This window comes from Trifolium pratense, linkage group LG7 (genome assembly GCF_020283565.1).
Source record: "Trifolium pratense cultivar HEN17-A07 linkage group LG7, ARS_RC_1.1, whole genome shotgun sequence".
Lineage (NCBI taxonomy): Eukaryota > Viridiplantae > Streptophyta > Magnoliopsida > Fabales > Fabaceae > Trifolium > Trifolium pratense.
The window spans coordinates 3,420,011-3,433,745 of record NC_060065.1 but is presented as its reverse complement, the minus strand read 5'-3'; the positions used below and the strand labels follow the sequence as shown (position 1 = coordinate 3,433,745).

Sequence of the window (13,735 nt, the reverse complement as noted above, 5' to 3'; positions counted from 1 at the left end):
TATTCGTAATCAAAATTATATATTGACATACGTGCAATCGTAAACGAGTTCTTATATTTTGGGACGGAAGAAATATTTATTTGTGCAATGCAATTAGTAATTTGTTTAGTTTGATTACTAATTTTTCCACAAGTGGTAAGGAATTGAGACCATTAAATAAAAAGGTGACATTTGCAATCTCTTGTGGGATTTTGATCCTCTCCAATTTTTTCTCATATTTTCTTCATTTTGGTTAATTCAATGGTTGATTCTCTCTCTTCCTTCATATATCAACATTGAATAAAACAAAATGAGAGAAAACATAAAAATTGGAGAGCATTCAAATCCTTATATTACGTATTAAAAAAATTTGGTGGTTCGGAAATAAGAACTCATTTTATGTACCACAAATTCGAGGGTTACTACTTTGGTTGCACAGTGCATTAATTAAAACTACCGGCAATTGCCGGACCTAGTTTGAGGGGCAGGGGACCTAGTTTGAGGGCAGGGGACTAGAGTACCTAGATACATAGGTAAGGAAAAGGTACTAACTGAATTACTCCATGCACCCCACACCACAATTAATGTCATTATTTATTTGACATCATTCAACGAATTTCTTTCTTCTCAAGTAAATCACCATTTTTACATCCAATTTACCGATTAACCATTTGATAAGCTAATTACCTATGATAAACTATATGGGCTAATAAGCCCAAAGGGCACCGGTCCTAGACTGGATGTAAACTGGCAGTCTGGCCCAGGAGTAAATGCATATTCCAGCCTGGATTACCTCTGAATCACCCCTCGGACTAAAAGACCAATTCAACAATCATCAATGGTTCTTGTTTTATTCAATAAATTATTATAGTTCAATATGGTTATTTGATTTTTAGTTCAACATAATCTCACCATTTTAAAAAATATACAAAAAGCATATGAAATTACTCCACTATTAACTTACATTAACAAAGATATATAGTTTAATTTGGAGAACACAATTCTATTGTATTTTACCGAGAAAAATTTTAAGAATGCGATTGATTTGCTGTATAAATAAGTGATCAGACAAAACAATTTCAATTGTGTTGTATGATTAATATTTAAAATTATTCTTGGAATTAGTTAGATAAAATAGAAGGAAAAAAATAAACTTGACAATAAATGAAATTCTTATCTCACCAAAAAAAAAAATGAAATTCTTATACCACCAAATCATGAGAACTAGGGTTGGAAATATGCCATGTCAGCGTACAAGGGTCTACGGCCTAGCTTACATAGGCTCAGGTCAGGCCAGCGTATTTTTTAAAATAGAACAAGTCAATGCATTTTTATAAGTTTATTTATACCTACTAGACCGATCTATTTAAATAAATATGGATAATGTTTTTACAACTTTTATACTATATGAAAAACGGTGGTTACATGAAAAATGTTCATCACAATTGAAACAAAAACCATATAAGATTGATCCTCTTTTCTTTTTTTTTTTTCTCTCAATTCTTCTAAATTTTCACATTTTATACATTAATCAATTTTTTTTCCATTTCTTTTAAATAATGTTCTGTATTTATAATTCAATGATCTAAAATGCCTACATTATTATTATTATTTTTTTTTCACTTGAGAGAATCCAGACCATGTGATATGATGGTGATTATTATTCCTTCTAAAATGTGATGAAAGTATTATGATATTTTCTCTTTAGGCCCCCTATGGTTCTTTTTCACCCTCTGGATTTTACTTTTTTGTCCTTCAATAAAAACTTCGATTTCTACGAATCGAATTTTTTTTGCCTTGAAAACAAAATTCGGTTTCTGTTAACCGAAATTTCCCTGAATTTGAACTAGAAAAAACTTCGGTTTCTGCGAACAGAAGTTTTTATCAAGGGCAAAATTGGAATATTGGGGGTATAAAAGATACATGGGGGGCCCGGAGAGAAAATATCAAGTATTATTTCAATGGGACATAGTTCATCCACTTTTTGGGCTTCCCTTGGTCTTGATTCATCTTTAGCAACAATGAAAAATCCCCGCTACACACCCCTACCACCCACCCCCGTTTCTTTTCTCCCACTAAAGTTCCAGTTTTACCCTTGAGTACAAATTTCGGAACACATTTTCTAAAACTTTTTTTCAGTTAAAAAAATAATATTTGAATTAGGAAAACTTCGAAAAATATGTTTTAATTTTTTTTCTGCATGGGTGAAAATAAATTTTCTTGGGGAAGAAAAAAAAAACTTAGGAAGGAGAATTTTTCCACAACAACAGAACTATTACCTATATAGATGTCATAAAAATTTTAAATAAAGCTTAATCTTAAAGCAATACACTTGACATATAGACGATGACTTTCTTCTGTTGCTCTTGGTTCGCGGGCGTTTTTCTGTTCGCTGGCGTTTATGGTGTTCCAACTTTTGCCGGCGGTTTTGAAGGTGCTCGCGACGGATCTGGGAGTGTGGTGGTTGTGACGGTTCTACGTTGGGATGGTGGTGGCTACGTTAGATCAGTGAAAGGTGGTGTGGCGGCGGCTGCGACGGTCATGAGTAGAGGTGTTGCGAGGGTGTGGTGGTGAGGTATTGAAGTAGAGGTGTTGGTTTTGGTACCGCCGGTGGGAGGTTGATGCTGTGTGTGACTGGTCTTCCTCGATACGAGATTCTATGACCGCTTACAAATTTGTTGAGATTTGCAGGATTCGTTTTTGAGTCTTTGAGGGTTTCCAAATCTGTTGAGATTTGCAGGTTTCTTTTTATCTGGTCGACCTTTGTCGCCTCGGTGTTGACTGCGAGCTGGTGACTTAACTGCCTAAGTTTTCATTCTGCCGTTGCCCCATTAATTTTTGCCTCAGAAAGCTGCTTTTTGTATTCTTATGGGCCGATCACACTTGATTCGTGATCGGAGTTAGAGTCTTAGGGCATCTTTTTGGGTCGGATTGATGGTCTCTTTGGTGTTCTGGTGTTTGTGGTGTGTGCTCTAGGTGGTCTGGTGACTGTGGAGTATGTACTAGGTGGTGTCCGTCTTTTAGTTTTCTCATTGGTGTTCCGCTTATATACGACGCATCTGTTTTGTATTTCCGGTTATCCCGACCTTTGTTCGCCTTGTGCAGAGACCGATTATTATTAATAATATTTTGTCGTTTCAAAAGAAATAATAATAGGCTTTTTCTAAAATGAAATAAGTTGACGTTGCTTCCTCTTTGTAATCATGATCGGACAGTCTAAAAAAGTTTATTTTGTTTTTATTTAAGAATTCTAAAAACATGTGCTTAAACCAGGACCGTCCGATTATCGGACAACCAATAATATATAACTGCAGTCTGCAGTGATATTTTACCTGCATATAACCCTGGTCCAAATAAGCATCTTTACAATTTTTACCCGGTTCTCTTCCATCCTAATCTTCTTCAGTAGTTTTTGCTTTTAATCAGCACTCAGCCGTCAATACATGAAAATAAAATAAAATAGTAATTAACAACAATTAAATCAAAAAGTGTACTGTGTACACATAATTTTCATCATTTCTTTTTGTTAATCCATTTATTTTCTCAATGGAATGAGTCCTGATAATTTACTTGAGCTAAATCACTTATTAACAAAATTATATTTTTATTGATAATTAAACATAATAACAGAGAGCGATGTTTGATAAATTAATAAGAAAATATTAACAACACTTATACGTGGCCGATTTTTAAAATAGATAAAACAATATAAAAGTTTGTTAGAAAGTTAATAATAACACTCATCGATAATTGTTAAAAAAGAAAAAGAAACATTAATTCATCTATAAGAAGTGAGGAATTTTCTTTGTACGGTTGTATATGCTGATGCTCTTGTTTAAATTGAAATATACGTCCAAGAAGTCTTTATCAAATCCATGTGAGATCAAACAGAAAAATGCTCGAAAGCATCCAAGCATATACACCTAAACTCAGTGTTTGGCATCTTAATTAGATAGCTATATCTTGCTTAGTTTATTAATTAAAGGTTTGAATGTGGTTAGTGAGTTCGGATATCATGTCTTAAAAAAATTTCAGTACGTTTGATTTTCAAGAGGAATAATTATTCGTTAGATTTTACTCCCTTCGTCCCAAATTATAAGGAAAAAAAGCTCACTTTTTTGTCCCAAATTATAAGAAAAAAAATTATTTTCAAAAATATTTTTTTCCTCATTCTCATAAAATTAAATGCAAATTACATTTAATTTCTTCTTTCTCATTTTCTCAATAAACAACAACCAATAAAAATTATTTTTACATCTTCCTATCCTATGCAACTTATTCAAAGGAAAACCCATAAAAATATACTTCAAATTTTAATGTTTTACTTTTTCTTAATAAATGTGATTTTTTTATTTTCCCTTATAATTTGGGACGGAGGGAGTACATATTATCCAAACAAATTTTAAATTTTCAAATCTCTTTCTCTTAAAAATTAGATGATTAACACACAAAAAAAGAGGTATAAATGTTATTTAATATTTACTAGATTAAAAGAGTTTTTTTAAATAAAAAAAAAGAGAGAGAGAGAAAGACTTTCATTAAACCTATTATGGTTCCAACAAGAAATTAAATTCAAATGTCACAATCTTATAAGGTTTCTTCACTCCAAAGAAAATTTAAACTACTAAAAGATAGGCCAGATTTAAGAAAATAATGAGCAGCATAAAGTCTATTTGAAATGATTTATTTGAGTGTGTATCTACTGCATAAATTTTGTAAGGCATAAGTTGTTTTCAACCTATTTACATAAGTTCTTTAAGTAATAAAAATAGTTTATACATATTGCTTAATTATGATGATATTTTGTAAGCATTTGCGCCATAAATTACAAATAAACTGTTTATCTTAGAAAGACCCAATTCTTTCACTTGGTTAAATTATGATGGAGAACAAATAAATAGCATATAGCTAGAAAGCAAGGCTAGTTGAAAATGCACACAAGTGCGTCAGTGCGCATCAGCACCACCCACATATTTGATAGTTGGTTTTGGAGGATGACCCATTGATTAGTCTTTTTTATAATAAAAAAACATCGTGGTCTATACAAATTAATTGTTGTTTTCGTTGTGGGAAAACCCTAATTTTGTCTGCCACAGATACACTTGACCAAAAATTAATACTACATTTTATTTGAATTTTGATTGACGGTTGTGGGGATCAAGGAGAGCATGAAATGACCCTAGCAATTAGAGAGGTCTTGAATTTATTTCTATGCAAAACAACTGAACTAGCGTACCCCATCAAATAGCAAAACACCAAGTTACACCTATTACAACATGTGTTTCACCCAAATGGACACACCCTATAGAGAGAAAATTTGAGTGCCAATGAGAACTATAAAATTAAAGGTATTTAATAAAAATTAATAAAGTGTTAATTTTGATTAGTTTCAATAACATATTAAATAATTTTTATTTAAAAAAAAAAATTATAGATGATCTATAAGAACTGAGATGAGTGAGATGTACGAGGTTGGTAGGATAGATAAGACTTTACCGCCCGCCGTGGGGCGGTTATAAATTTTCAATTCAACGATAAATTTTATAATGTTATTTATAACTGATGCACCGTAAAAGAATTCATGAGTTCTTTCATGTTAGAGAAGGTCTAAAATTGATACTAACTTCATTGTACATCAATACAAGTGGATAAATAGGGCAAAGCTAAAAAATTGTCCCTTTTGTAAGTACCATTTTGCACTTACAAAAGAGGTACGTACACATATACTTATATTCAAATGAACGGAGGGAATTGCTAACTAGTTAGTAGTATTTCATTAGAATTGTTGCACCATATGAAACGTTAAACTCAAGCATATACTAATGATTAAAATTAGGGAGTTATGCTAAAATATGGTACAATTAAGATACACTTTTGTTTGCTTTGTGATTGCTGATGTTGGAAGATTGAGTGGCCAACATACGGACCCAGATTCCGCCACCATGCAGGTCAACCTAAAAATTACATGTACTAAATACCAAGTGTGGCAACATTAATATTAGCGTTCCCACTTTCCTAAATAAGTAAGAACTATGTAACCAACTTAAGGAATAGCTCATTAACACTTGTGTTAATATATAAAACAAAGAGTACAAAGGTAAGGAGAAAAATATAATCATATTTTCTTAAAATTTATGAATTCAACTTTTTTTTTTTTTTAACGAAACAAATTTAATACATTTCATTAATCACCAAAAGTTCAATACACGAAAAAATAATCTCAAATCTATGAAAACTGATCCAAGAATTGGCCGCCCTAACTAGCCTGAATTCAAAATTTATGAATTCAACTTTTTAAATACTTTTTCTTTTATATTATGTAAACTTAATATTTTAACATGTATATTAGTATGATCCAAAAAAAAAAATGCTAACATGCGCCTTAAAACAAAAATCAAATAATGAAAAAGCGCTCATGTGTATTATATTCAAGGAAAACATCATTATTTCCGTTGCCATTGAAATGCAGCTCCTAAATTTATTTTATCTCCACTTTGGACGGTAATATTATATATTTATAAATAATGATTCATTCATAATCACATTGATGCTGTTGGCAAGATTTATTCTTCAATTACTTGTTTAGTTGTCGGCTAACTATTTGTAAGATTAAGTTAAAATGAGTATGTTCAAAATATTATATAGGACAATAAGTATTAATTATAATAAGTCCAAAAAAAAATATATAATTGAAATTCATAAGAGTTATATAGATTTTTTTATACTTTGTCAGGACAACCTTGAACCTCCAACTCCTTTAACACTTTATTCAATCGGTTGAGCTACCCATATTAGTATAGATTTATTTCATCTCCTTTAACCTCTCTATTTTGGAATTTCAATATAAATGGTTTTACACCAAGCTCTTAATCTATAAATATTTGATTTAAAAAAATAAATATACATTGACATGGAATATCATATGTCAACAAGGACACTGTCATGTTATCAATAAGCTTGACACATAAGCAAAAATTGACCAAATTGAATAGGGGGATCAAAAGTTCATATTTTTCAAAATAGGAGGATAAAAATGTTGGCTTTTAAAATAAGGGGATCAAAAGTTCAAGTTTTTCAAAATAGAATGATCAAAAGTACATTAAAGCCAATATTATAATTAGTCACAAAAAAAACTAAAATATCATAATTGAAATTCATGAGTTATATAGATTTTTTCCTTAAAAAAAAAAAAAGAGTTATATAAATGTTTTTCACTTTGTCAGGACAACCCTGAACCTCCAACTTCTTTAACACTTTGTTCAACTTGTTTAACCAGTTGAGCTACCCATATTAGTATAGATTTATTTTATCTCCTTTAACCTCTCTAGTTTGGAATTTCATTATAAATGCTTTTACACCAAGCTCTTAATCTATAAATATTTGATTTAAAACAACAAATATATATTGACATGGAATATCATATGTCAACAAAGACACTGCCATGTCATCAATAAGCTTGACACATAAGCAAAAATTGACCAAATTGAATAGGGGGGTTAAAAGTTCATATTTTTCAAAATAGGAGGATAAAAATGTTAGCTTTTAAAATAAGGGGATCAAAAGTTCAAGTTTTTTAAAATAGGGGATCAAAAGTGCATTAAAGCCAATATTATAATTAGTCACAAAAAAAAAAAACTAAAATAACATAATTGAAATTCATAAGAGTTATATAGATTTTTTTCTTAAAAAAAAAAGAGTTATATAATTTTTTTCACTTTGTCAAGACAACCCTGAACCTCCAACTTCTTTAACACTTTGTTCAACTTGTTTAACCAGTTAAGCTACCCATATTAATATAGATTTATTTCATCTCCTTTAACCTCTCTAGTTTGGAATTTCATTATAAATGTTTTTACACCAAGCTCTTAATCTATAAATATTTTATTTAAAAAAATAAATATATATTGACATGGAATATCATATGTCAACAAGGACACTGCCATGTCATCAATAAGCTTGACACATAAGCAAAAATTGACCAAATTGAATAGGGGGGTTAAAAGTTCATATTTTTCAAAATAGGAGGATAAAAATGTTGGCTTTTAAAATAAGGGGATCAAAAGTTCAAGTTTTTTAAAATAGGGGGATCAAAAGTGCATTAAAGCCAATATTATAATTAGTCACCAAAAAAAAACTAAAATAACATAATTGAAATTCATAAGAGTTATATAGATTTTTTTCTTAAAAAAAAAAAAAAGAGTTATATAATTTTTTTCACACTTTGTGAGGACAACCCTGAACCTCCAACTTCTTTAACACTTTGTTCAAATTATTTAACCGGTTGAACTACCCATATTAATATAGATTTATTTCATCTCCTTTAACATCTCTATTTTGGAATTTCATTATAAATGAATTAGGATATTCTTTAATATTAAGGTGAATTGATGCTTTTTCATTATATTAATTTTGTTGTTAAACATTTGAGCTGCTGTCATGGTTTTCTGTCATGTAGTAGATTTCCTTTTTGTTAGGAGGCATGTGTTGTGATTTTGTTTTGTATTGTATTCATCGACAAAAGAATATATAGAACAAATAAAACTTTATTTCTTAACTTTTTTATTACAATTAAATTACTAATTAAATTTTCTTGTGGACCTATTTTTAAAATGAAAAATCCATATTGATTTACTCAATTAAAGAGTGAGTGTTAGAGAAAGTTTTCGAAAGACAATGTTGCTAGTAACATCGCAATACAAGGAATCCACATTATTAATATATTTTAGCGGGTTACGTGGGGTGAACAAAGTAGTGACCGACAGGTTCACAATATGAACTTGCACCGCAAAAGATGATAAATCGAACGAATCAATCTGACGGGTCTAATTTTTTTTTTACGAGTTAACCCATTTTGTCAATGTAAAATTATTATTCATTAATGTGGTATAGATCAAAAAGATAAATTAATAGAATTTAATGAAGAAATAGTAATAAATTGTAAATGATAATGAAGAAACATTAATATTAGCGTTCCCACTTTCCTAAATAAGTAAGAACTATGTAACCAAATTAAGGAATAGCTCATTAACACATGTGTTAATATATAAAACAAAGAGTACAAAGGTAAGGAGAAAAATATAATCATATTTTCTTAAAATTTATGAATTCAACTTTTTTTTTTTTAACGAAACAAATTTAATGCATTTTATTAATCACAAAAAGTTCAATACACTAAGGAATAATCACAAATCTATGGAAACTAGTCCAAGAATTGGCTGCCCTAACTAGCCGGAATTCAAAATGTTATGAATCATGGAATCGAAGGGATAAAGATCATAGATGTCGGCAAGATAGAGTGCATAAGAGTATTCATGAGGAAGATACTCATAGAAATTCATATTGATCAATGAATATAGATTGATAAAAGAATGAGTAAAATATACAATGAAGTAGCTTATTTATAGGACAATTTGGAGTAACTAACTCCCTAACTAACTTTCTAACCTCCTAACTAACTTGGTAACCTATCAACTAACTCTAGTTGATTAACTAACTATCTATATTCTTAACAGCCTCCCTCAAACTCAACATTGGGAAAATTACCAATTTAAGTTTGAATTACAAAGCTAAATCCAAACAAAGAAACAAAGCATTGAATTTTTGGCTTGTAATACATTCCTCGAAACCATAGACTCCAAGCAAGCAACATAAAATCTGCATAACTAGCCTCATAACACCTTCCATAGTCTGCAACAAGTGACCTTCCAATTGGACTGAAACCTTTAAACAAACACCAGAACCAACTCTTGCAAAAAAAGAACAATGGCGAAAACTCAAACAACTTGTTAAAACCAAGGTAATCACACAACCATTTCTAGAATGAAGATCCAAAATTTGAAAATCACAGTCAATTATCATGCCAGTAATTACTTCCATGGGAGACTCCACTTCAATACCTTTTGTGCAAAATAACCTTGTCTATACCAAATTGCATTGTATTCAACGAATTTTAATAGAGGACCTTTACCAAGTATCTTATGCGCATTACAATTTCCAAACTCCATGAATAAACCAAATGTAACAATTCTTATTTAATTGATTTTCACATAAGCAAGAACACAAGCAATGTCAGCAAATAACCAAGTAACAAAATCTGATCATTCTCTAATGTGAAAACCAACTAATCCAAAACTGAACAAATGTGCAGAATTGACTTCTATATTGTAATAGCCTCCCTCAAACTCGTAGTAACAGAATTTTTAGTATGAGTTTGGAAAACAAAGGACCAAACAGAAGGCAAGAACAACAGTTATTTCAACATCCACAATTATGCAGAACTGACTTCTAATATATCACTGACATAGGAAAGTTCCACCGGGATCGAAAGGGAAGAGTGAGATTGAATCGAAAATTGACATAATAGAGAGCATAGTAGCAGAACTGGAAATCACTGACATAATTCCACCGGGATCAAAATCGACGATGCACTCATCATGTAGTTCGAAAAGCCAAACCTGGTTGGTGATTGTTGTGCTACTGATTTGTTGTTTCTGTTTTCCGACGTAGAACCAAGAAGCGAAAGGCCTTATGGCAGCAACGCCGTAAACAGATCCATAGCATAGCGGAACTCTACCTTTGATAAGATTCTCCGACTTCTTGATTTCTGCAGAAACACCAAACTCAGATTTGCATTCGTTCAATCCTTTGATTGCTTCAGAAACCACAATTTCAGAATCAAGATTCTTCGATTTCTCGTCGTCTTCCGAAGCTGCAAACGCAGATTTATTGTTGCAACTTGAAGCAACAAGAACACATGCAATTTCCCCGATCTTGATGGTGAATCCATCAATTGTTGGCTTGATTGGAGTGATTGAAGCGAATTGAACGGCGGAAAAATCTGAATTCCCAAAACTGCCAAAACAAATGTGATTGCAGATTGTTGAAGATTGAGCTTCTGATGCAGAAACCTCCATAGCTACATCATGAGAAAGAGCTTCATCTTCATCAATGGCTGAATCGAAATCGGCAGCGGAATCTTCATCTTCATCCCTTGGGTATCGCTCTGATACCATGTTATGAATCATGGAATCGAAGGGATAAAGATCATAGATGTCGGCAAGATAGAGTGCATAAGAGTATTCATGAGGAAGATACTCATAGAAATTCATATTGAATTAATATAAATTGATAAAAGAATGAGTAAAATGTACAATGAAGTAGCTTATTTATAGGACAATTTGGAGTAACTAACTCCCTAACTAACTTTCTAACCTCCTAACTAACTTGGTAACCTATCAACTAACTCTAGTTGATTAACTAACTATCTAAACATTTTTTCTTTTATATTATGTAAACTTAATATTTTAACATGTATATTAGTATGATCCAAAAAAAAAAATGCTAACATGCGCCTTAAAACAAAAATCAAATAATGAAAAAGCGCTCATGTGTATTATATTCAAGGAAAACATCATTATTTCCGTTGCCATTGAAATGCAGCTCCTAAATTTATTTTATCTCCACTTTGGACGGTAATATTATATATTTATAAATAATGATTCATTCATAATCACATTGATGCTGTTGGCAAGATTTATTCTTCAATTACTTGTTTAGTTGTCGGCTAACTATTTGTAAGATTAAGTTAAAATGAGTATGTTCAAAATATTATATAGGACAATAAGTATTAATTATAATTAGTCCAAAAAAAACTAAAATATTATAATTGAAATTCATAAGAGTTATATAGTTTTTTTTTACACTTTGTCGGGACAACCTTAAACCTCCAACTTCCTTTAACACTTTGTTTAATCGGTTGAGCTACCCATATTAGTATAGATTTATTTCATCTCCTTTAACCTCTCTATTTCGGAATTTCATTATAAATGTTTTTACACCAAGCTCTTAATCTTTAAATATTTGATTTAAAAAAATAAATATATAATGACATGGAATATCATATGTCAAGAAGGACAATGTCATGTTATCAATAAGCTTGACACATAAGCAAAATTTGACCAAATTGAATAGGGGATCAAAAGTTCATATTTTCTAAAATATGGGGATCAAAATATTGACTTTTAAAATAAGGGGATCAAAAGTTCAAGTTTTTCAAAATAGGGGGATCAAAAGTGCATTAAAGCCAATATTATAATTAGTCACAAAAAAAACTAAAATATCATAATTGAAATTCATAAGAGTTATATAGATTTTTTCCTTAAAAAAAAAAAAGAGTTATATAAATTTTTTTTTACACTTTGTTAGGACAACCCTGAACCTCCAACTTCTTTAACACTTTGTTCAACTTGTTTAACTGGTTGAACTACCCATATTAGTATAGATTTATTTCATCTCCTTTAACATCTCTATTTTGGAATTTTATTATAAATGAATTAGGATATTCTTTAACATTAAGGTGAATTGATGCTTTTACATTAAGTTGCCTCAAAAAAAATTGTGACACCAAGCTCTAAATTTGTAATTCTATTGCAACAACGGAGTATCCATGGCAGAGATAAGAGTAAATCAAGCACCAGAAACAATGTAAACTGAGAAAAGGGGGGCAACACGATCAATTCATTATATTAATTTTGTTGTTAAACATTTGAGCTGCTGTCATGATTTTCTGTCATGCAGTAGATTTCCTTTTTGTTAGGAGGCATGTGTTGTGATTTTGTTTTGTATTGTATTATTTCTTAACTTTTTTATTACAATTAAATTACTAATTAAATTTTCTTGTGGGACCTATTTTTAAAATGAAAAATCCATATTGATTTACTCAATTAAAGAGTGAGTATTATAGAAAATTTTCGAAAGACAATGTTGCTAGCAACATCGCAATATGAGGAATCCACATTATTAATATATTTTAGCGGGTTACGTGGAGTGAACCAAGTAGTGACCGACAGATTCACGATACGAACTTGCACCGCAAAAGATGATGAATTGAACGAATCAATCTGACGGGTCTAACCCTTTTTTTTACGAGTCTAACCCATTTTATCAATGTAAAACTATTATTCATTAATGTGGTATAGATCAAAAAGATAAATTAATAGAATTTAATGAAGAAATAGTAATAAATTGTAAATGATAATGAAGAAACATTAATATTTTATTAATACCGTAAAATAACATAATTTGAGAGAATTATTTATGTAGAGTAACTTATTTTATTAAATTTTACTTTTATTGTGGTTGAAGTCAACAAATATAAATCTAGTTCTAAACTATCATACAATTTCTGATATATGTGTATGATTGGTCTTTAAGATTTTTCTAATATAGTGTGAAATTAAAATTATATGCAATGATTTGATTCAAACTTCGGATCATTGATTTTGAATATTGTGAAACCAATAGAAATAGAGTTTGGTTGGTTCGGTTTCAATTGAACTTGAACATAAAAATTACTACATGTCCAAATATTACAGTATACTAACATTAGTGTTTCTGTCACTCTTAGATGCTTTGCTGAAATTGATGATTTAAAAATTTGAAATATTATACCTTAATTTATAAGTACACTATACGTATGCTAATAATGAGACCCAATAAAAAACAAACGGTGTCTCATAGTGCAAAGGATTTCCACCAATCCAAGATTCCCACAAATCAAAGCATAGGATTTGGATTGCTTGTTGTAACTGTTACACGCAGTAAACGATCACAGCTATACAAAATAGATCAAACGGTCATAAATTTTATAATTATTTTATATAAAATTTAATCTCGGCCACTTATTTTTAATCGGATAATCAAAAACAATTACTGCATTGACGCACTAACCACATAAAATCCATTTCCCAAAGCATAC

The 13,735-nt window shown here is 30.4% G+C and overlaps 1 protein-coding gene across 1 annotated transcript; it reads right to left on the bottom strand.

Annotated features, from left to right (window-relative positions):
- Nucleotides 1–10,271: 10,271 nt before the first annotated feature.
- LOC123893583 lies at nucleotides 10,272–10,991 on the bottom strand. Its single transcript, XM_045943333.1, has one exon. It carries the CDS (start codon nucleotides 10,989–10,991, stop codon nucleotides 10,272–10,274), a length of 720 nt encoding a protein of 239 aa, XP_045799289.1.
- Nucleotides 10,992–13,735: the final 2,744 nt, after the last annotated feature.